The sequence below is a fragment of the Vidua chalybeata genome, chromosome 5, assembly GCF_026979565.1.
Source record: "Vidua chalybeata isolate OUT-0048 chromosome 5, bVidCha1 merged haplotype, whole genome shotgun sequence".
Taxonomy (NCBI): Eukaryota; Metazoa; Chordata; class Aves; order Passeriformes; family Viduidae; genus Vidua; species Vidua chalybeata.
Genome location: NC_071534.1, coordinates 57,201,920 through 57,225,906, shown reverse-complemented (window position 1 = coordinate 57,225,906; position 23,987 = coordinate 57,201,920). Strand labels below are relative to the sequence as shown.

The 23,987-nt window shown below is 40.2% G+C and overlaps 1 protein-coding gene across 6 annotated transcripts in view; it reads left to right on the top strand.

Annotated features, from left to right (window-relative positions):
- Window positions 1–23,987, top strand: part of GRAMD4 (GRAM domain containing 4) — a 71,885-nt gene that overhangs the window by 23,204 nt on the left and 24,694 nt on the right. For all 6 annotated transcript variants that reach the window (XM_053943134.1, XM_053943131.1, XM_053943135.1 and 3 more), the window contains 3 exons: window positions 234–444; window positions 8,684–8,804; window positions 21,835–21,955. In XM_053943134.1, coding sequence (XP_053799109.1) covers window positions 234–444; window positions 8,684–8,804; window positions 21,835–21,955 — 453 coding nt within the window. The remainder of the gene's footprint in view (window positions 1–233; window positions 445–8,683; window positions 8,805–21,834; window positions 21,956–23,987) is intronic.

Genomic DNA, 23,987 nt, shown 5'->3' with positions numbered 1-23,987 from the left:
CCAGGAGAGAGGGGCTGTGATAGTCTGGGAAGAAGGTAAATGATCAACTACTGCAAACTGAACCATGCATCTGTTACACTGTGGGAAAAACTCCTGTTAGGAAGCTAAGCACGTTTTTCCTCCAGTGGTAGAAAAGCACTTGAAGGATGATTGGGAGTAGTTAGTGATAAGAATGTGTGTATTTAGATTTATTGCAAGCTTTCTAAAATCCTCTTGATTTCTTGATCTTGCAGAGACTCCAACCGTCATGTTAAGGTAAAGCAGAAAAGTGCAGTGCTGAACATGCTAAAGAAGTTGGACAAAATAAGGTTCAGAGGTCACAAGAGAGATGAGTTCCTTGATTTAGCAGAGTCTCCAAATGCTTCAGACACTGAATGTGGAGATGAAATCCCAGTGAAGATACCTCGAACATCAGCTCGAGACAATGAAGAGTTGAGAGACCCTGTAAGTACTCAATTTAGGTCAATTGTTATATTATGTTATTTAGTTTTCAGGCAGAAAAATAACAGAAATTACTAATTCTTTATCCTTATATTATGGTTGTAACACTTGAAGATTGTGGACTAGGAAGTAACTTTCCAGTAATAGGCCTCATTTTGTGGAAAGATCAATTAATTTCTCAATATTAGAGTTCCCTGTCCCTACTTCTAATTTTAGATATTGTGAGTTGACAGGTTTGTTAACTTTGGATGTGCTTCTGAATGCTCTCTGGTTTTATTTGTTTTGTTGAATTACTGATGAACGTGTGAAAGAGGAAAGGCAATTTTTCAGTCTGAGGAGCTCAGATCTGCTCAAATGACACTGTCCTGGACTTTAGGGATAAGACTTCTGGTTGCTTTGTTAGTGTTAGAGGGTCACACCAGCTCCTTCTCCACTACAGTGTTATAACCAGTAGTGCTTCCATGCAATTAGAGCTGGTTTAAGCCTGTGAAGGAGGTGCTAAAACGTTTTGGTGCTTGTAAGGGGAAGCACCAAAGACACTGCTTCAGGAAAAGTTAAATATTGGTTTAAAAAGTAAAATAAAATACTTCTTCAAGTGTTAAAAAACGGCTGTGGATCCATGAGCTTGGAGTGCTACAGTATTTGTTTAGATTTGTCTATATAATTGAATTGTGGAAGTGACTTGGAATTCAGGATTTATATCACCCTATGAAAACTTTACTGTGCAGTTTTTATCCCCAAAATGTAATCAGACTGTTGTCTGAAGGCTCATTTCTAGAAATGTGGGGCTTGCTCACAGGAAGCTATAAACGAAAAGATTTTAAACTGTATAGGCTTATTCATCTCCTTTGAGGTTGGCAATTTGTATCTAGTTTTGTAGCTATTAGCTTTTTCAAATTTAAGTGAGCTTTCATAGTACTATATACAGTCCTATAGAGAGCTTTTTGCCAGAATGTTTTTCCTATGATCATGGAACAAACAGGTGGTAATGACAGAGCATGTTTTGGTCACAAAAAGTCTGTTATATGTAAATCCTCAAGCTTCTCAGACAAGGAAGTCTGTTAAATGCTATTCCTTTGCTCTTATTCTACTGAAGACATTTGTCATTTGTTAAGATGTATATTGGGACTAATCTCTGATGCTGACCTTCCACCATGGTATTTTGTGAGTTTTTTATACGTAAATACTGGCTTATTTTCATTAAACTTAAGGCTTTATGTTTTGTGTTGGTATATATACCTTTTATACTTAATCAGAAGTATCTGGATGGCAGAGCTAGAGGCTACAGAACGATCTGCCTTAAACTCCAGGTACTATTTTCTGTATTTCTTCAGGGAAATAATAGCTCCTGGGTGGTATGGAGGGTAGCCGAGGGCACAGCAAGGTAAACTTGTAGTTTTGAATAGTTATAAAGCCTTAACAGCCGCATATCTGCAGTGATGGGTCTCTGTTTTCTCAAAATGTTGAGCTCTGTGTGCTGAGAAGGGAACTTAGAGAAACACTTTGCTTTCTGGCTGATTACATACTGCACTAGGCTGTTGTGGTCTAAGTCCTTGGGAAACAGTTGAGGGAAGTTCTTTAAAATCTGGGAGAAAGAAAGAGAGGAAAGGAAAAATGGCATCAAACTTGTTTTGCCCCACTCCTGATGTTTGGGAGCTCCAAACCCAGTGTGATGCTGGAACAGCCTAAGAGCAGTAGCTGTGTTACAGATATGAGCAAAATAAGCAAATTGGTATGAGGAAAAAGGTCTATAAGGTCTAAAGGACATGTAAGGGATAAATTTCAGATGGGAATTTTGAGAGATTAGCAGTTGGCCCTCACAGGCATCTGTGCACTCAGCACTGCTGCCCATCTGTAAAATGAAGGGAGAAGAAATAATCCCCTGTGTTGCAAAGGTGCCAAGAGTAAAGAAAGTAATGCTTATATGTTTAAATCAGTATTAAAGTAGTGGTGTCTGAGGTTGTGTGAACAGTGCAATTCTGAATTATTTGTCTATTTCTTATTGAGATTATATAGTTGAGTTGTGCCTGAATTGGTTTTAATTCAGTGTCTAAAACTCATAACCTAAATTGCTTGTACAGGGTGTTTTATAGGCTCTGCAAGCAACTTAGTATTATATTACACTGATCATGGGAAGACCAAGTCTTATTGGTTTCTTCCTGTTTAATACCTTTGGGAAACTGTTAAAAGCACACAAAACCCAATGCAAGTCTTCTGTGTAAACAGAAGTTAGGCTACATGTCTTTTCAGATAGATGTGAGGTGTACTGTGCTTCCACTTCTGTTCCTTCATTGTTTCTATTGAAATCTGGTACAGAACTCATGGTCTTGAGCAAGGTTGGTGGCTTGGAACTGAATATAGGCATGCAAAATTAGGGTCCTTGTCCCCTTATCTGCATCTTCACTGTCAGCCATTCCCTAGACAAAGGCTTCATCTCTGCCCCTCTCTACTTCCCTCCCCCTGCCCCTGTCTGGTGTGTTAATCATTATGGAGGCATTAAGGAAAGATCTCTGTCTGTTAGAGCAGCCCAGTGCAGTCATATGAATGAAGGACCCTTCTGTGCTTCATGGGTTTACAGTGCTCTTAAAAATGTGCCTCTTCTTTAGGTATGTAACTGAACTCGACAAATGGGTGCAAAAGCTTGATGCAAATGGAGACTGCAGAGTAAAAAGCCTTGTCATAAAAGCTTGTGATTGCAGAGCCCTGACCATCTGCCAGGAAGAGCATCATCCTCTGTTGCACTTCCTACAAATGGAAGTGAATGTTCAGTCCCAGGCCACAGATCGCGCAGTGGCACTTAGTCCCAACACTTCACATGCCTTACTGAAGTTGCACATGTAAAATTCATACCCTGTGGAAAGACAGAAAGGGTGGACAGATGAGGTGATTTCCTATTCTTTATCTTTAAACTGAGCTTTACCTATTTAGTTCAATAATAAATATCGTAACCTGTGTTCAGGTAAAGCACACAGCTAGCTCCTGGTCTGAGGACTCTGGAGGAGGAAGGATTTCTATTTTCCTTTGAATTCTCAGTGGTTTGAGAGTTTTTGTTCAAAAGGTGTCTTTATTTGAACTAGTTTGGATTCAGCTTACAGGCTGGCTGGTTGCATGTGTGGGTTTCCCCCTCTCATTTAAGTGCCCCAGCTACCAGATATGCCTTGAATAGGAGATACTTTCTTAGGTCCCTGTGGGTGTTTGGATGCTGTGATCAGATCATTGCCAAGACAGCAGTACTGGTTAACAAATTCAACTCTCTGCTAAACATCTCTTTCAATTCCTGAATGGCTTCCTAGATTTCTTCCTTCATTCCCTCTTTACCATAGCTGGTTGTTTGATTTTTTTTTTTAAGGCAAGGGTATTAGACACTCTATGCAGCACTGCTCTTTCTGCATTGTTTTGTAAAATCACCACAATTGCAAAATAGTTAGAGGGAGGAACCTGGTCCATTCCAAATCAATTAGCATGTGATTTGTTGTGACATCAGAAATTGAGGTAATGTTGCTTGCTCAGTAATTAAAGTCCCCTTTATTCAGTGTACCTTTCCTGTTTGTACAGAAGGGGAGACAAGATCCAGTTCTCCATGCAGGTATATGAATGAACAGGTTGCAGAGAGATCACATCCCCTTCACAGAGTAGAGAAAGAGCAAACTGTGTTTAAACCTGTAGAGGCTGGCATTAACCTGGCAGTGAGAATTACTAGTAAAGCTCTCTTGTATCTGGCATATTGTACTGAAAGCAGTCTAATCTACTTATGCAAGTTCCCTGCCAGTGTGCTAGGATTAAATCTGAGTTATTGTGGTATAGAAAACATTACTTTAATTGCTCTTGCAGTACAGCTTGGTTTTTCCTGACACATGTCAATTAAAGCCTTAAATGCTGCTCTGTTGGCCATCTCATTTACAGTGATTGGAAGGTATAAAGCATGCTGCAAACATTACAGTTAAGAAGTTAAAGTCTCTAAACCTGGCTAGCATTAGATTTAAAAAAAATTATATAGAATATAGGTGTGGTTTAGAAGCATGCCAGTATGGGTATGCTTCCATGAATAGCTACTAAAGATTAACTATTCATGCAGATGCTTTAATTCTTAAGCGATGTTGTTGAGTTTTACCTTTTCTTACAACAGGTAATTGCAGCATTCATGGGGAGCCCTTTCATAATTTGAAGTAAGAAAATGCACATGAAGTGTCAAATTAAAAACTCAGGAGGCTAGAACTTCATGAGACAAGCTGTGTAGTTTGTTGTATTGCTGAAGACTTCCCCCTCCTCTTTTTTCCTCAAATGAATGCAAGTTAAAAATTTCTATTTTAAACTATCTCTTCCCTGTGTTGTGTCCCAGCCACTTTCTGGGCTCTGAGGGGTGACTTGAGTGGATGATTTCACCCCTGGCGTTGGCATGTTGTGTCCTCACTGCTCCCCATCCTTCGTATTTGAGAACTGCTCCTCTCCGGGTTAATGACAAACTTGGAAATTAGACCACCATTTTGTTGGATATTCCTAGAGAAAAATTGTCCACATACATATGATGTTGTGGAAGGAAATTAGAAGCACCGAGTTAGGCAGTTGTGTTTCTATGTGATACTGAAGATGTGCTGTGCTGCAGGAGAGGACAGATCCACATGCACTTAGCTGGGAAGTGACTTGGACCCTTTCTGTGGCTGTACAGCAGCACAGAGACCAAAATCCCAGGGCTTGCAGGATGAAGGTGTTTTGGAGAGGGAGGGCAGAGAAGTCTCAGGCTGGGAAGTGCTGTTATGAAAAGCCCGAACTGCAGATGGCTTGAAAAACACTTTTGTGGGGAGATGTGGGTTTTAGATCTGGAGCTGGATGTGGCTTGGACAAACAACCCTGAGCTCTGCTAATGGGTTACAGGCAGTCTGTCACCATCAGAAATGTTCCTTTAACCCCTCTGTCTCTGTGTTCACCTCGGGCATTTCTCTGTCTTCCTAGGCACTGCCAGGTCTTCTTGCTTGTGGTCTTGGCTAAGTAATAACGATTGCCAGCATTTTAAGAGGGCTCCTATGTCAAGTACTGTGAAAGCTAGAGAAGCAGAAGAAAGAGCAGAAATCTGTGGAAGCCTTCAAGGCTTTTACTGTGAGTCAGAAACTAGAAAGGACATCTGTACAGTGCAGTGTAGTTAATCCAGCCTGAGTCCCAGCGCTGTCCTACAAGGCAGCAGAGAGGAGAAACCTTTACCCAGATAAAACTGGGATTAATACAAGGATTTTGTTAACTTGTAAATTGAGCCATGTATGCTAGCTTCAGACAGAGGGACCTTTTGAATTCAGAGGCAGGCAGTTGACCTTTAGCAAAGGTAGAGACATTATTTCTTGTTTTCTTAGGTGTGTTGGTGTGGGGAAAAAGCTTTGGTGACAGAGAATCTGCTTAATTGTTTCCCATATCACTGTCCTGGGTGTCCTCAGTTTTTCTGAGTGTTTCTAAATGGTAATCATAAAATGTTGTGATACTAATTTTGGAAATTGGATGCACCACCAATCCTGTGTCATTGTGTATCTTAATAAACGATTTTACTATTACATGTTAATTACATTATCTTGCTCACAGTATTCTAGTAAGCAGCCTTATGTTTTAACTCAGTGGATTTTCTTTCTATTTTTTTCTCCTCTCTAAGTTAGAAGGTCATTTTAACCTTTTGTAGCTAGTTTAAAGATATGTACCTTCTGATTTTTAACCCATCTTTAGGCTGCTTGGATCCAATGCTTCAGCAGATAAGCATATTTGGAAACTCTAAGAATGAGTCATGTTAACTGGTATCACTCTCCCCAGTGCTCTGCACCTCTTGCTCTTTCCTTCTTCCTTAGAGGCACAGTTAAGGTGTCCTGGGCTTTAATTATTTACTTAACATCTCTGAAAAAGCAAAAGCAGAGCTGTTTTTTTTAGGCATATTTCTGAAATGTAGCACATCTTTGGGTAAAATATCTTGAGTACCTTCAATGAGGATGAAAACTTGAATATACTCAGGAACTTGCTAGCTCCTTTCTTTTTCCTGTCCTCCCTCACCTGGGGTGGGGACAAGCTGCTGTCTAAGCACGGGGCTGATGCCCAGAGTTCAGACACATTTGTTTTGAGTACAGCACCTTGCTCTTTGTCCTGTATGTGATTTTTTTTATTTATCAATAAAATATTTAAGCAGTGGCACTGTTTCTTCAGACAGCTCCCTGTGAAACCCTGCATGCTGGGAGCAGAGATTGTCCCTATGTGCTAGATGTGGGTGTACAATACAGAAAGCCATGCATTAACACCTGGGCAGCAGTCTGTATTTCAATAACACTTCCCTTGTGCTTGCCCATGAAGTGTGTCGCAAGGGTGCTGCTTTTCAGCTTCAGCCACATCATCCTCCTTGGGGCTCTCCAAATGTCTGGCAAGTGATAGCACTAAATCTTGCAGCGTAAATAAATACAACCCAGCTCTGTAGATAAGAGATCAACACACAGGTTAATTTGCATGCTGTGCTCATCTGAAAAGAGTCTCTGATAATTTTCTGCGGTGGCTGGAACAGTTGCAAATGGCATCTCTCACTGCACCTCCCTGGCTAAAGGCAGGAGTGATGGGGAAATGTGGGGCATGGCGAGGAGGATGCTGTGCTGCAGCTCCCGGTGTGAGGACTGCCCTGGGGTCTGTCCCTCTCTGCTGTGGTGTGATTGGTGCCAGCTCCAAAATGGGAAGTAGCCCAAGGCTGCTGCTGAGCTAACCGCTTCTGCTCCTCGTCAAGGCCAGCAGCGTTGACAGAGTGCTGTGTGGGTGAGTGCTGCTTAGGGGACTGGAAATAGCATCTCTGCTTGGCACTGTATAGAGCAAGCCCAGGTGGGGAGGTGGTGCTAGGTAAATGCTGGGCAGTAACTGCCTACAGATTGCTAATATGCCTGTACAGACAAATTCTGAGGCTTAAACTCAGGATCTGTTCTTAAATTCAGGTTCAGTTCAAACAAGAAAACAGATGTTTAATAGGTGTTTCCACACTGTTTTATCTTGAAAGTGCAAATAAATCCCAACTGTGAAAGTACTTTGCTATCAGTAAGCTTTCTGCACATCTTTCCTAAAACATAGAAAATGTCTTAATTTAATGTCTCCTGTAGATTACTTGAATTTATATATGCACGTAATTTAAGCTGTCACGATTAAATGTATGCAAACTGGTATTTGAAAGGAATACAGTTTTCAGGGTTTAAACAAGGAGTGGGGAATAGTCAGAATACGTAAATAAACTCCTTTTCGTCTTGAGATCTTTTTTGAGATGTAGGTTTCTGTAATCTATCACTTTGTTTTTGAGTATAAACTGCTAGAGCAGCTTATTGAGAGATTTTTTTCATAGCTGGTGGGGACTTGGGACTGTACACAAGCACTGAGCAACCATTACCCAGGAGATGCCCTCACCCACCCTTTTCCCTGCTGTCTGAAAAAGCCCACTTTATCAAAGGCATCACCTGCCTTCTGCTCTGTGGGCTTGGGGTTTTTCTGTGTTTACATCATGGAGGTGGTGGTTGTCAATGGTCTCACTAACTAATCAAATTGCTTTTTAATTCCTGCTTTCTGCAGGAATTAAAAAGTATTTTCAGTATTCTGCTGAGTTCATTCAAGGGGTGCTGGTAAATCTGTTGAGGCATGCAGTCTTCTGATTTCCCACTCTCCTAGCACGCCAGGATGAGCTCCTGGGCACCAACAACATCCTTCTGCAGTAACTTTGTTGTGAGGGAGTGGGGACCCCCTTCCTTGCTGAGAGACTGTGATCTTGAAAATCACACATTCCATCGATGGATATTAAAATACACAATATGTGTTTCCCAGTAGCTCAGGAATTATCTAGAAAAATATTACTTTTGCCGGCCTCACAATTTTATGTTTAAAGTGTGTGGCACTGACCATTCATTCTATGGGAAGAGGAGAGGGGTAGTATAAATATGGCTTTTCAGTCAGCAGAAGGGATTAAATGATGATGCAGTAGAACTGGTGAGGGTGGTGGTGGGAAATACTTGTTTTCTGTAACTTTCCAAGGTTTGCAGAAGTGTGTTCTGTAAACTCACATTTGATTAGCTTTCATTCACTTACTTTGGTAATCTGATGCTGAAAGAGGCATGTAGAGTTGTTGATACTTGCATGTTTCTTACATGCTTGTTTCTTTACTGCTACAGAAATCAGTTGATGTATTTAAATAACACACACACCAAAAAAAAAAAAAAAAAAAATCCTTCTGAACTTTCAGTATGTTCTGGCTTTCTTATAGGCTGGTCCAGGGACCATCATCATGGCTTCAGGAGTCCAGGATTTTAACAGAACAGAGTCTGACAGACTGAATGAAATCAAAGGTCACCTGGAAATAGCCTTACTGGAAAAACACTTTTTACGTAAGTATAAAATGTTCTGTGGAGAGGAATAGTTTAGGACTTCTGAAATAATGTTTCTCTAATTGTAGGAGTTGGCATCAGAATTTTGAGGTGTGCTGATGTGCAGATAGTATGTGGGTTTACTCTTCCCTAAGAAGAACTTAAAAGCATTCCCAGGGTTTCTGGGTCACTTGGGTATTTTTTTTCCTCATTGCATTCCTCACAACATACTCACTATGTGACAAAAGCTGCGTAGTTGAAGTCTTGATGTTGACATTTGCAGGTTGTCTTAGAACTAACTAAGTCAACCTTAACGTGCCTGCAATAGATGTTTTTCTTTGTAGTAGTAATTGCTAAGAAGAGATTTATGAAGGGGACACCAGTTCATTTTTGTGGCATCTGTTTCAACAAATAATTCACCTTAAAACACGTCTCTTAACATTATGTGTATTATTGGGAAGAGTGTTAGAAGTACAGAGAAGAGTGTCTGTAGATTTAAAGTGTACATTATATACATACAAATGTACATGTATGTGTGTATAATGAGAAAAAGTTGTCATTCATGGTTAGAGGCAGCTGCAAGATTTTGGAGATTTTATCTCAGCAGGTCTGAACTGTTGATTTTTAAGGTAGGATACTTAAAAACAGAAAACAAAATAATCTGATAGAAGTAGAGATCTCTGTAATAAACCAATGGGAATTCTTGCTCAGTGACTTCCCAGAATGGCCATTTTAATATTTTGGTTTTGAACTTCAGAGTATGAGGGTTGTTTTTATCTGTTCAAAGCTTGTCAGATATTTTCGAAGGGGTATAAATAACAAGACCATAGATTCTGTTCAATTTCTAGGCTATAATCCAATGACAAGACTTAGGTTTTTATCTTCAGCATGTTCTCAAGGATTTGTCATTAATTTTCTGTGACTTGTTTTTCACTTGGCAATACTTCTTTGATATGTTTTCCCCCCGATGTGAATAAGAGGGAGGCCTGATAAAGGAGACTGGGCAGGAATTTATAACAAGCTGCTGTCAACTTCCACCGATCCCTGGAAGAGGCTAGAATGTCAGGCAAAAACTGCAAGATCTTGCCTTGTTAGTTTCAGTGATTTACTTGATTTTTGTTTACCTATTAGGTACAGAGTTACCATGTACTCCTTCCATCCCCAAAGATACATTGCTTTAGCTCCTGTTATACAGCTCTGTTTTAGGCTAGATTGGACACATGATTTCTCAATGCAATCTAATGTGCAACAAAAACAGTAGGAGTTAGCAGAACTGATTTCTGATTTGAAGTAGGATGTGCTTTTTGATGTAAAAACATGGTAGGGCTCCCAGGCACTTCCATGGCTGGTGAATTCATACTCCTTCTTAGTATGTTCTTACAGTAACTAAATGGGGCACACAGGTTTGTGAATATTGGTAGTCTTCAGGTTCCTGCTGTAATTTGAAAACCTTCTGATCAACTGTTACTTGTAGGTGAATCATTTTTCCTTTGCGCAGAGCTTTGTAGTGAGCTCCAAGGTGAAGGATAAGGAGGATAAAGTTTACCCCTTTGTGTAAATTCAAGCGGATGTTTGGGGGCTCAGTCCAGTGGGGTGGTTCAGCTGGGTGCCTTGAGTCAGCCAGGGGTGTCTCCAGCCCTCATCTCTTCACCAAAGCCTGATGTTTGCTGTAGCTGAAATTACAGCATTGTCCTCACAAATTGGTTGTAACTTTGTACATAAAAACAAAAGTAAGAATCATAAACTGGTTGAGAAATAAGTGAGATAAAGTTTATCCCTTATTTGGCCACTTTCCATTCAAAATTTTGGGATGAAATAGTTCACCATGTTTGTCAGTTGGAGTGAAGTAGGAATTCAGCATTTGCATATGGCTCCTGAGTTATTACCTTCCTTTTTTTCTTCTCTTTTTAGTTAGTTTGGGATTTTTGATACTAGAAATGCTTCATTATTGTTTTCTTCCCAAAAGTGAACTAATGCTGTGCAGAAAAACATTCTTGAAATGTGCAATTTGTTCACTTCAGTTTGCCCTTGGAAGAAAGCCTGGTCATTATTTTTTTAAAATCCTGTTGCTGCAGTAGGTGTTTTTTTAGGAAGGCTGGTTGCTCTGCAGTATTTCCATACTATTTTTAACTATGGAGTCCCTTAAGGACTCCTTGCTATGATTGTGGTTTTGCATAAACTGTGTGCCATGTCCATGTACTCCACTTCCTCCAGCAGGGCATGCAAAAATCAAAGCAAATGCTAGTTAGTGAGGGAAACAGCTAAAGCTTCATAAATTTGCTTTTTAGTGTGCTGTAGTTCTACTTGTCATCAGCTTGATTCTGACTTTTTTTGTCCTCTTCTATACTTTAATTTGTATTGGTGTCATCAGACCAGGAGGTTTAAGGAGGAGAGATTTCCTCTCAGCTCTACATCATGTGTAATGTACATATACGTTACACAGCTGCAAGTCAGCGTAGGTCTGTAATTTGAGGTGCCTGACTAAAGTTTTTCTCTAAACTTCATTCAGTCATTGGTAGGCACCAGCAATGGGTGCAGTTTGGCTGAGTAGTACATTCAGTGAAACACATCTCAAACCTAACTGTAGCCTCTATGAGCTGCAGGGGAAATCCAGAGCCAGTAGGTATGGAGACAAACTGTTGTCTCTAAGGGGAAAATATCTTCATCTGAGATGCCAGATGAATGTCTTCTTTGGAAAAGAGCTAATCCAAACACCCAGAGATGTGAAGATGGAGAGGAATTGCTTAGCATGTGCAGAGCTGTAAATGCAAATGAAACGTGTCTGGAAATGCAAGGGATTTAAGGTGCAGATTGACAGTGAAGAATGGGATCTTGGATAATGTCTTTAGCAAGGGGGAGGGATCATCTGATTCTCCCAGCTAAAGGGGCTAAAGTTGCTTTTCCTGTCTGTGTGGGAGTGGTCTTAATCTTTTTGATCTAATGGCTCATTCTGAGCCTTATTATAGGAATGCTGAAAATGTGCCTGTTGGGTTTGTGGTGTTAGTGTGGGTTCTTTCAGAAAAAGTCTTGGAACACCAGTTGAATGAAGAGTGCAAAGGGCTTAGTCTGCTGGAGTTTCCAGTGCATGTGGTTGGAAAAAGCTTTTTCTTGGAGCTGGGGCAATCAGAATCCTTTCTTTCTAAAGGACTTCCTGTTATTATAACTTAGTTTTTCATACAAGTGAACACTGCATTGGGCTAGTTGAGGGCTCAGTTTGGGAAGGCAGCTACTGACCCAGGGCAGTTAGATTGATATGCTAAGATAGTGATTTTAGTATTTCCATTTCAAAACCTGGTTGTATCTTAACAAAAAAATAAAATTGTACTTGCTGCTGTTGCATTTGAAAGACAAAACAACCAACAAAACAATCTTTCTGCTTTTGCACCTTTTTTGTTTAAGGTAAATGCCTTGATTCCTGTTACTTACTGTGCCTGCTTACAGAGGGCAGTTTTGGAGATACCAGCGCTCTTGTCCTGGTGCCACAAGGTGCTTTGTAAGCACACATGCATCCTGTGGTTTACATGAAGTATTAGCTAATTCTAATTCAAGGGCGTTCAAGCCTTTTGCAATGCGGAATTCAGCAGTTCAGGAAAGAGTTGGTAGCACTAGCTGAGAGTGAATAAACCCGGTGACTCTTAGAGAAGAGGGTTAGTCATGAACTGGTAAATCAAAGGAACCTCACATGAGGTTGAGGATTACTAGAAGGAAATATAACCCTCTCCCACAAGGGTTTTTGCATTCCATTCCATACAGCAGTCTGTGGCAGGAGTCTTTAAGGTCTTACCACATCAGCGGTCTCAGTCATGATCTTTATACCACATGACAAAAGAAGCTGGGATTATTCTGCTTTTGCATTGAAATTTCTGCTCTGGCACACTGTTCATCCTCGTGCTTTTTTGAACCATATATGTGACTAACTCCACAGTATTTTCTCTGGCTCCCACTTTCTGATATAAATGACCTGATGATTCTTTTTAAGAACAACCTAGAAGAATACTGACCTCATGGAAGTAGAGCTCTAGAAAACCAGACATGATTCTCAAGCAGAACTGGCATGTTAGAAAGTGTTAAACCTCAGAGGCCATGCGTGTGCTGACCAGCAAAAGACCTATGCTGAAAAGTCCAGTTCTCTGCAGAAATGCTAATGCCTCCTCAAACAGTCCCAGTCATTCTATGCAACAGATAGACAGTGAAGCTGTGCCAGAGTCCAATTACCAACTGTGTCAGAATACCTTTGGTTTAATTTCTCCTGATAGAAGGGTCACACCAGTTGCAGTAGCAGAGCTAGAGAAGAGCTGTTTTCTTACTGACATAGCAGCCTGTAATCTGAACCTTAGGTTCAGAAATCTTGAAGCAGAATCTAGAGCTGATTTGATCTGATTTACATAGTAGGTGAAGACCCTGGCAAGAGAATAAGTAGCTGCTGTGTTTATCTGAGTGACCCAAATACCAGCTGTGGGCCATAATAGCCATTCCTTGCTACATGGTCAACCCTTGGCCAAGTGATCCTGATGCTGCACCATGGGCTCTGAAATAAAGGGTGGCGATGCTGGTGAGCGCTGAGGGTGCTGTGGCACTGGAGCTTACCCTGGGTTTCTCACATCCTTTACTCCTTCCTCTAAACTTCCTTTCTTTCAGTTTACAATCCTGGACTCCCTAACACTAAAAATATATCCCTGGGAGATTTACATGTCTCTTTGGAGATTGTAGAGTTCCTCTGATGAAGACTGGTTTGCCTGTGGTGACTTTTGGGAAATCTTGAATGTTTATCCTGGGCACCCAGAGAAGACACAGTAAAAATACGTGAATCCAGGCTTTGCTATGGTGCTGTCTCTTTACTAGAGCTGTTCTCATTTGCTTACTAACAAATTTTAAAGTTTTTCTAGGTCTGACTTCGATCTGAGAGACTTCTCAAAAACTGCAGAAAGTTTCTTAAGAGGTGTAGGAAAGGTTTTGCTTATACCCAAAGATACTTATATACCGTTAATGTTGAGTTCATTTCTAGCCTTCCTGGGACAAAAAAAAAAAAAAAAAAAAAAATCCTTCAAAACTCTGACTTCATTTTCCTGGAAATGCTATTGGAAGAAGCAGTTGTGAGCAGTGTAGAGCATTTGTTTGGGAGTCAAGAGGCCTCAATACAGACTAATGAGCATTCAGATCTCCATTTCTCATCTTCAGGGACTCTGCTCTGACTGGTGGAGGAGGCAGATTGGGCTTTTTCTTGGTCTCAGCTTGGCTTCTAAGAGCATGAGGTTCCTGAGACCGGGGGAGAGGGAAAGGATGTGACTCCATCCCAGTACAGCAAGCAGGCTGGAGTCCTGGGCTGAACCTTGGTCTGAGCCTGGTTTGTGCAGTCTGCCCTTGTCGTTGTACAGAGCACGTACTTGACGATGTAGGTGATGATGCTGTACATGAAGATGCTCAAATGCTGCAGGAACTTGTGTTGTCACACTGCCTTTTCATGAGACTGATGGACCACAAAAAATGCAGCACAGTGCTCAGAGGGATGTATTATTTGAGCTGCTCCAGAGTCTTGAACAGATACCACCTACACACTGTGTTATGTATGTGGGCTGTTCCTGTTTCTGCCTTTTTTTTGTGTGCCCAGCTTGGTTTAATTGCAGAGATGGTGTGAAAACCCAGGCAGGGCAATGGTCAGCACTGTTGTGCCTCTCCCTTTTGTATAACTGGGACAGAGATTTTTGGGAGCCCTGTGTGGAACCTGCATTTCCCTGCTCAGCTTAGTAACACAAAAGCCTTGGAAGAGCCTGCTGCTATTCCTAAGCCAGACGTTATTTCAACATTTATAGACTGTTTCACTTCTGCCAAAACCACAGAGTGAAAACCATTCCTGCAATAATGACAACATTTTTGCAGCTCTATTTATTTTAGGTGGTTTTGCAACACTTTCGGCATTTTTATTCTCTGAAATTTCTGAAAATTCATAGAGGAGCAGTATTTTTCATGACTTTTAAGCTGTCCTTTTAAGTGTATCTAGCAATACAAAACTTTCCACTTGATGTTTTGAGAAGGGGGTCTGTCTCAGTAAGCTGTATTTTCAGGAAGTGTAATTTAAAATCCTTCCCTAATGAGGGGGAAATGATCCAGGTCTGTGTCTATTACAACATGATAAAGCTCCACTGAAAGCACTAAATGTAAATGTAGAGTTACTAATTGGTAGTTAGCATAATGATTTTGTACAAACCTTAGCAATGGCATCTTAGTTCTTTCTAACCTCACTCACTTGAAGTAGGACATAACAGGAATGGTGAGAGAGGAGGCTGGAACAGTTTGCACAGAGGAAGAAGACATTGTCAAATATAATGTGTTTTGTAAATCAGTCTTCCTCATCACATGAAAAAGAACACTTTATATGAAACTCTTGCTGTTCAGGTGAGGAGAATAGTACCAGTGAATATTAACTGATTGAGAGAGGATGATGGTTCAGACTCTGCCTTCCCTCCACTGTTTCTGGATCAGAGTTGGCTTATTAGTAGAGCAGGAGCCCTGTCAGCATGCTGCTCCCTGTCCTGTAGACATATGCAAAGAGGCTCAAAAACTGGTCCTCTAAAGCTCTGCTTAGTGTAAGTAGTGGGGCAGGACCTCTGTCTTTGGAAGAACAAAGGGAAGCACAAAGGAATGATGGAAACAAAACAAAGCAAAAAGTGATTGTTTAACTGCCAAACCTGTGTTAAAGTTTTTAAAGGGAGATTGGCATGACTGGTTCTGAAAATGACAGGTCACTTCTTTGTTTTGATGTGTGCAGACTAGCTGGAGAAAGGTGATACCGAAAATGGAGGATTTATATTTATCCATTTCACTTCTCCACTCTACCAAAGTGCCTATATAAAACCGGGCAGAGAGGAGGGAAGGATATGCACTCAGTAAAGATACTTAATCTTTAATGATTCTGTTTGCCTTTTGGCTTTTTATGACACCAATATTACTATTAAAAAATCTTTTTTTTTCTGCGTGAAAGATTCATGCAGACAAGCAAGAGGCCTGACCACAAGGGAAAGCCATTAAATTGACAAATCAAGATGTTCACAAATGCAAAAAAAACAAAAACAAAACAAAAAAACAACAACAACAACAAAAAAAAAAACCAAAAAACAAAACAAAACAAAAAAAAAACACCAAAAAAAAAAACCAAAAAAAACAAAAAAGAGGAGTTCTTCCAGACCAGTTGTTGTTCAGCTCTGGAAGGGCTATGGAGAGCAAGAATACTGGTATCAATTTTGACAAAGGACATTTTTAGGCTCTTCCTTCATAAAATCCTTAGAGTAATCCTTGTAAGCAGTGAGCTTTGGGATTCCCAAGTGAAGTGTAGAAATCCAAGCATGAAAGATGACATGACCTTAAAGAAGAAAGGACAGCTAATAAAGTGGAGCTGCTAGAGTGATGGCTTAAATAAGCACTTTGCCAAGTATCTGGCAGGCAAAGAAGTAGAATATCTCACAATGTCTAGGATCAAAAGGTAATGTTTTATCTGAAATCTTTTGGGTAGATTTATGATAAGTTCTTTGGCAAACTCCATGGTTCTCAAGTCACTGATGGAAAAAAACATATGCCCTGGAGAAGGAGAATCGTGGATTAGAAGAAGAACAGGTAATGAATAATGCACTTAATTAATAAGCTGTATCTAGTTGTAGCTATGAACTATGAACATGTCTTCAGAGCAGTATGTAAATTGCAGAGTAACTGTAAGCAGGAAAAAGCAGGTTAGGGAATTCCATTGCAGGTTCTTCCTCCATCACTGCTTGTTGGTCAGATAATATTCTTTGTTTGTCTTTGCTTTATCATAGGTGATGGAGCTGTTCCATGTCTTTTACAGCACTACCATTTGCTGCTGGTTTTAACAGTGAAGACTAAAAGCCCCTCAGTGTCTATGATGATAAAAATATCTGATGTTTTCAGACTCCTGGCATTTTGTTAGTAGTTTCATATAGTGAGTTTACTTGGGACAAAGTTAACACATTAGCTTTCTGTAGGAACTGGGAGTCTGGTAAAGGTGGAAGCTGCCTGCCCTGGAGACAACTCCCAGCTCCATCAGCACAACTGGTGAGATCCAGATTGAAAGTGTGTGGTTGGGATTTAATTTGTTTAGTAACAATTAAATAACATACTTGAACTCCAGTAATGTGCAAAGGGTTGTAAGGAGATTTACCATGATTAGCATAGATGTAGAAGGGTTATTTTTGTCCTGTTAAGTACTGGTGTTTCCCCATGTAAATATGACAGGGTTGTGCACATGCTTTTTGCCATTTCTAGTTTTTAACTCAGATTAAATTCCTTAGATTTAACACTAAACTGAATTCATGTAGCTAGAAACAGTGACTAGCGGTCTCTAGCTCTGCTCTGAAATAAATTTTTGGTCACTTTGTCCCAGAGGGGGATTTTGCAACATACCTGTAGGTCTAGGAATAAATGGTATTATATAAAACAGCTATGAGGAGGCTCCCTAATCTACCTCCAATCCTAGGATTAAGGGAAACATCCGCTTTACTTCACAAGCAGTTTGGAATTAGAAATCCAGCATTCTGTCATGCCTTTCTAGCCTGATGTATCATCCTTCTTTTCTAAACACTATTCACATTCTGTTCAGTCTCACCAGAACTAAATACTAAATACTTGGATGTTTAAGTGCTTTTCATCAGAATATTTCTTACAGGTGAGTATTCTGAGGAGCAAACTGATTTTTTTTTTATTTGCTGTAGTGGCTGATGCTGTAAGATGATGCAACAAAACACTGAGTGCTGCTGTCTTTTAGCAGTTATGTGGTATCAGCTAAGCTTTTTGAAATGCTAAGTCTTTCAATTTCACTTGTCAAATCCTTAGAGTTCAGGTGTGAGAGTTCCATTGCACTTCATAGAGGATAAAATGCTGTAGAAAAACTGAAAAGGGTAAGTTTTTTTGGTGACCTGTGAGATACATCACTGATGATGGTCTTTACTATGGGGTCAATTCTCCTAGGGTTTACAGTGCAGTAAGAAATTTAATGATTACTGTCATTGAAACACCACTATTGCCTTGTCTTGCAGACCTTTATAGCTCATTTTAAAAGAGCAATAGCATCCAGATATTGTCCTGCTTTTCTACACAAGTTGACTTTGCTAGAGAGCTTCTAAAGCATTCTTTTGGAGTCACACTTGCTGTCACAACCTGAAGGGTTACCCAGTATGTAGGTATTCAGAGGTTGTGAGTGAGTTCATAGGCTTCTCTAAGACTCAAGGGCATGGAGGTTTTTTACTTTAAGTTCTCTATTACAGATAGCAACAAAAATCATGGCCAGCAACTGTACCTATGATTTATAACTCAAGTATATATATATAAATATATATTGAACTGTTACAAATTCCTGGGAGCAATCAGTAGTATGGCAGCAACCAAGTAGGTGTATACTGTTACAGGCTACTACAAACTTTTCACTAATGAAGAAAACTTTCCAGTAAAACCACAGAAAATGTAATTATGATGTATTATTTATATGCACATATACAAATGTTTACATTAATATGAGTATCCAGTTTATTGGACAGATGTCAGAATGGGCCAAACCATCCCAGATGTGGGAGAAAACTGTCCTGGGTGAGGGTCCAAGATCTCTTAGAAAGTTTGTGTGAAGGGTTCATCCTTTTTAGGAAAGGAAAAGTATATGCAACATGCAAAGTTCTTGGAGAGAGAAGTTTTGTTTTGGATAAAAATTAAGTAATATCAGACAGAAATAAGGAAGTGTAGGATATTACCACTTCAGCAGCCAGTAGATGCTGTTAATTTCTATATTTCACCCAGAATAGCCAACAGATGTTGTTTTCTGTTCTCTCAGGCCAATTATTATTTTTCTAGACAGTTTTCTTTTTCCTGCAGATAAAACAGCCAATGGCAATTACCAGGTCTTACTTCCTCAGGATGTTTTCCTGTTTTTGGACTATTTTTCACCTTTTCAAATGATAAGTGGCTGTTGTGGTTCCTTGTTTTTGTGCTTATCAATGGTATCTCAGGTGTCTCAGGTTTCTAGGTACCAGGCTGTGCGTTTCAGAGAGGCCAGCTGCACTTCTCAACAATGCTTCTGGTTCCCAGGTCTAGTTTCCAGGCATACCAGCATTTTCTCTGTCAGTATTTAATCAGACACTTTCTTCTTTTAGTAATTTCCCTCCTCTAACCCAGGTCACCTTTATGGCTGCTCACTTCACCTGAATGTCCAGCTAAGACATGCACTGAGCCTCCAGCAATATTTTACTATTTCTTGCCCTGGAGGAGATAATGAGCCAGGATGGATATGCTTGGGAAGGAAATTATGGAAACTGATTAATCTGGAAGCTTGACATTTTATGTTTTATCCTTTTGTGTGTGTGCAGAGTGGGGAGGTTGTTTGAATTTTGACTGACTGAAGATGAAATCCAAGGAGCCCTCCATTCTCAGCATCATGGAGGGTACTCATCTGTAAAACTCAGTAGATAAATACGATGGTGAAATGTTCTTATGGATTCTTCTCAGGGGTCCGTGACCTCTGCTCTTTGTAGCCAGCTTCAGTCATTCTGCAGGAGGACTCTTCAGGGATAGAGAAATTTGCTTTAAAAGTATAGTTCAGCTTGGCCAAATGATAGATTATTTCAGGGGAGAGAGCAAGGGAGAACTTCCCCCCCTCTTTCCCCTCTCTGTGGCTTCTGTTGCTTTGCAGACTTAGGAGTACTTAACTAACTGAACACGAAGGTTTTACAGTGCCAGACCACACTGCTGCCAAAGTAGCAACAAATACTGCTTTAAGGACTTGATGAGGTGGATTTGAATTGCAGTCATGTATGGGAAAGTTAGGAAATGCTCTGAAATGTGAAGCTTAAGGATTGGATGTTGTATTTTTTTTAGTTTGTTTTATAGGAGTTCTGCCTCTTTCACTGTGCACCCTTTAACTCTGCCTCTTTCCATAAAGAATATTTGACACTGCTTGTCCTATTTGGAGGACAAGAGGTAAAATTTCTGGAGGTTTTGTTTTGGTTTTAGTAGTACAAGATGTAGTGCAATCAGAACAACTGGAATTAAGAAAGCTGGAAAATCTGACTTTCAAGGACATTGAGGTTAATTTATAATGTGTGTGGTTTTCTTATGTACACAAAATGCATAGTCACTTCCTCTTTAATAAAACAAAAAATGCGTAATGGAGAATTTTTTCCCTTTAATGGTCTTGAGAAGATAGCGTCTCTCTCAAGCTTTGGAACTTTCTGTGATATCTTCATGATATTGCACAAGCTCCAGTGCATTTGAAGTGCAACAGATGTTTCCCCTCAGCTGTGTGCAGGCTCTTGTTCTGGAACAAGGCAAGCCCTTGAAAGTAGGGTAAACTAATTATAAATGTAGTTTTCTTGTTGGATTTAAAATTCCTTGTGGAGATGTAATTAGGAGCAGCTCCATGTAGAAGTCTGCCCTTATATCCATATCTTTCCATTTATTTACAGGAGAGACAATACCTTCTGCACCAGCGATGCTTCCCTACCCCACCCTTGGGGATTCTCAGTTTTAGTTGCTGGAGGATAACGTGGTGGTTTCTGTGCTCCAGCTCTTCTTCCCAGGGTCACTAACTATCTCTCAGTGGGGAGATGGGTAACAGCACTCCTTTCCTTTTGGTGGAGTTCAGTCTGTAGCCTCACAGTGGAAGCCATAGTGTTGTCCCCTTGATTCATGTATCTTCTTCCCATCTGAAGCTCTTACCCTGCTGCCGGAGTCCAGAAATCGGCAGATGAAGTGATGGGACACACTGCACAGGGCTTCCGGCAGGGCACGGAGAGTGTATCCGTTCCTCTGCACCTTTGCACTACGGCTTCAGACCTTCTCAGGAAGCATAGTGCTTGGAGTCAGTGAGGGTCAGATACCAAAATTCTCTGATTATCAAAGATTTAGAAGGCAATATGTGAGAAGAAACAAAAGTGATTGTGTAACAACCCTCTGGAGGGTATAACATAGTACTCCAGTCTTGTAAAACAATGTAAAAAGCCTGAACCTGCTGTGTTTGTGATGGTAGTGGAAATAGAAAGTAGTTTCTGTTCTGGTTTGTTGTAAACTTGAAATACACCTGCTGTTCTACTACTGATTGTTGTGACTGAGCTTAAAAACCATCCCAGAGAAAAAAATGTAGAGTAAATTTTCATTTAAAAAGAAAAAGGAAAAAAAAAAAAAAAAGAGATTCCTAATCTTATTTTCACCATGTCTCATGTATGCCTCTCTAGGAAAAGTTGTCAGTAATAGTGACCCCATTTTAGCTCTAGAGTAAAATAAGATCATGAGCAAGGACACTGACAGTGACAAAAAGCAAGGCTAATTAGCCACAAAAAAGCCTTATGCATACTCGATACTAACTTTGTGTGAAAAACGTTGTGGGAGTGTGTATGTGTTTGTATAAGTAAATATGTGAGTACACTTATATATATATAATTATTACATGGAAGTTAGTAGGGCACACAATAACCTTGGAAAAGTAAAAATTTTAACGTAGTTTCTTGTTTCACAACCTTTTCTTAAAATTATAAGGTGCTGAGGCTCATAGAGGGTCCATCTGACGTAGTGTCAGAAATTGATGGGCATGGGTTTATATGGCATCATATAACTTCTTTTGAGTTTATGGTTTCATGTTTTCCCACCCACAGACATGGGGAAAGAAAACAGATACTTTTTTTATTTTTCTTTTTTTTTGTTATGACCACTGGATTTAGCAAAAGACAGCCTTTCCTGCTGATTATTTCTTTAGGGAATGAAGAGTATGTCGTGTTTAAGTAAAGATAGCTTGTACCAAGGGCTTATTTTGCATCTTGAAAAGAAAACTTTGGAGTTGTTTTCCTCCTTGCTTAACAATTGTAATGAAACATTTTGTACTTGATACAGCTGTGTGCTTTTTATGAAGTCTGTCTAGCCCTTAAATACTAGGTTTTTTTCTGGTGAACATATTTGGTATAGCACAGCTAAAAAAATCCCCACACTGAATCTGTAAAAATTAAATTTTAAATTTCTTAATGAAATACTTCAGGGTAACTTAATCTTTATCTTCTTCTTTAATTAACAGAGGAGGAGCTCAGGAAGCTGAGAGAAGAAACAAACGCTGAAACATTAAGGCAGGAGCTAGACAAGGAACGGCAGAGGAGATTAGAACTAGAACAAAGAGTCAATGAAGTACTTAAAGCAAGGTAAGAGAAATATCTTCATTGTAGAGCTGAAAGCCACTTGAGATCTCTGACTGTCTCTGGGAAGTGCTGGTAAAAGCATATATTTCCAGCCTAAAAAATATATAATATAAAAAAATAATTAAATTGCTGTCTATGTTGTCCTGTAAAAATACATAATTAACATCCATCTATGTATAAGTTACTTGGCCATACATGCTACTGTAGCTATAGAAGTGCCATGACACTTCCTAGTTAAGATATTTTTCATTTCACTTCTTCTGATGCTCTCCCTCTGGGATCTTGCCTTCCTGGAGCTACTGAATGCCAGAGCCTTTGCCAAGCCATCGCATATGCTTATCCTTCTCAAAACCTATGTCTTCTCCAGACTGCCCAATCCTTGTTACTCTTTATTCTAGCAGCAGCAAGGATGTCCCAGTGCCACAGCAAAGCCCTAAATGCATGTGAGTAACTGGAATTCAAGCCTTTCTTGCCACTGCAGTGACAGATGGAAACACCTCCCCATGCTCCTAGGTCCTTTTAGCCTCAAGGGCATCCATCTTGATGATGCAAAGCATACATTTGATGTTGTCTCTTCTTGCTCTGCTTAGCTACATAGATCTTCAGACCACAGCAGTTGCTTGGGGGCCTGGTTGTTCTAGACCCCTTGTGTACGTAGCTGCCTGTTTTATCTTCCCCAGCAGTAACTGAGATTACTCGGCAGCAGGATCCGTGGCTCACCACCAAGTGCTGTCATCAGGAGACAGTGCAGGCAGAGTTGGTGATCACATGCTAAGCACTGCCACTTACTCAGAGGTGACAAGCAAGAGCAGACAGGCAAAATGTTTTGCTTGGATATGCAGTTTCCCAGTGCCATGCAAATTCTTCCCAGCCTCCCACTCCATTCTGTACTTAGGTGTAAAAATACCTTCCTTCCCAGGCCAGCCCACATCCACTGGTAGCAGTGGAAGTAGGAGCTATTTTTAGGAAACATGTGGGCCTAGTTTCTTTCTGTTCTCTGTCTACCTCCTGCTCTCATGGAATCATAGAATTATTTAGTTTGGAGAAGACCTTGAAGACCATCAAGTCCAACCATTAACCCAGCACTGCTGAGGCCACCACTAAACCATGCAGTCCAGAGCCACATCTACATGTCTCTTAAATACCTCCAGGGATCGGAACTCAAATACCTCCAGGGATCGGAACTTGGCAGCCTGTCCCAGTGCTTGAGATCCCTTTTGGTGAAGGACTTTTTCCTAATACCAAGTCTAAAACTCTCCAGTGCAACTTGAGGTCATTTCTTCTTGTCCTGTAGCTTGTTACCTGTGAGAAGAGGCTGACACCCACCTAGCTACAACCTCCTTTCAGGCAATTGCAGACAGCAGTGAGATCTCCCCTGAGCCTCCTTTTCTCCAGGCTAAACAACCCCTGTTCCCTCAACCACTCACTGTAAGCATACACATATACTTTATTTATGGGTGTCAGAAGGTACATTGCTGTCTTTCACTTCAGTCTCTGTTGGCAGACTGGTTATCCGTGAATTTACTTAACACTATTAATTGCTGGAGCTATCTTCTTCTGGAAACTAGTGAGACAACACATTACAGAAGTCCCATCTTAACTCTAAAGAAGCATTTTATTTGCTTTCCTTTTTAACAGATTTTATAGTGGTTTCAAGAACTGCCCCATAGTTACAGAATTGTAAGATTTGGTGAATTACTGTTCAGCATTCAGTTTATTTGCCATCCTTAATGAGTCCTTTCTTCTCTTACATTCTCTCCAAATTAAAGATTTCCAGCTTTTCCACTGTCTCTTTAAGAGTACTCCACCCCCTTCATCAATTCAGTTGCCATTCTTTAACTGTTTTAAAGAGTTTGAAAAGTATTCAGAGTGTTGGTGCACCAACACTATTATTTAGTGCACAACACTATTATTTAGATAATAAAAGATAGATTAGCCTTTCCCTCTTATTCTCAGTACGCACTACAGTGGGATTTTTTTAGGTGATATTTCACAGTGATGGTTTTCCAAAATCACTGGTTCTGTGCAGGGTTGG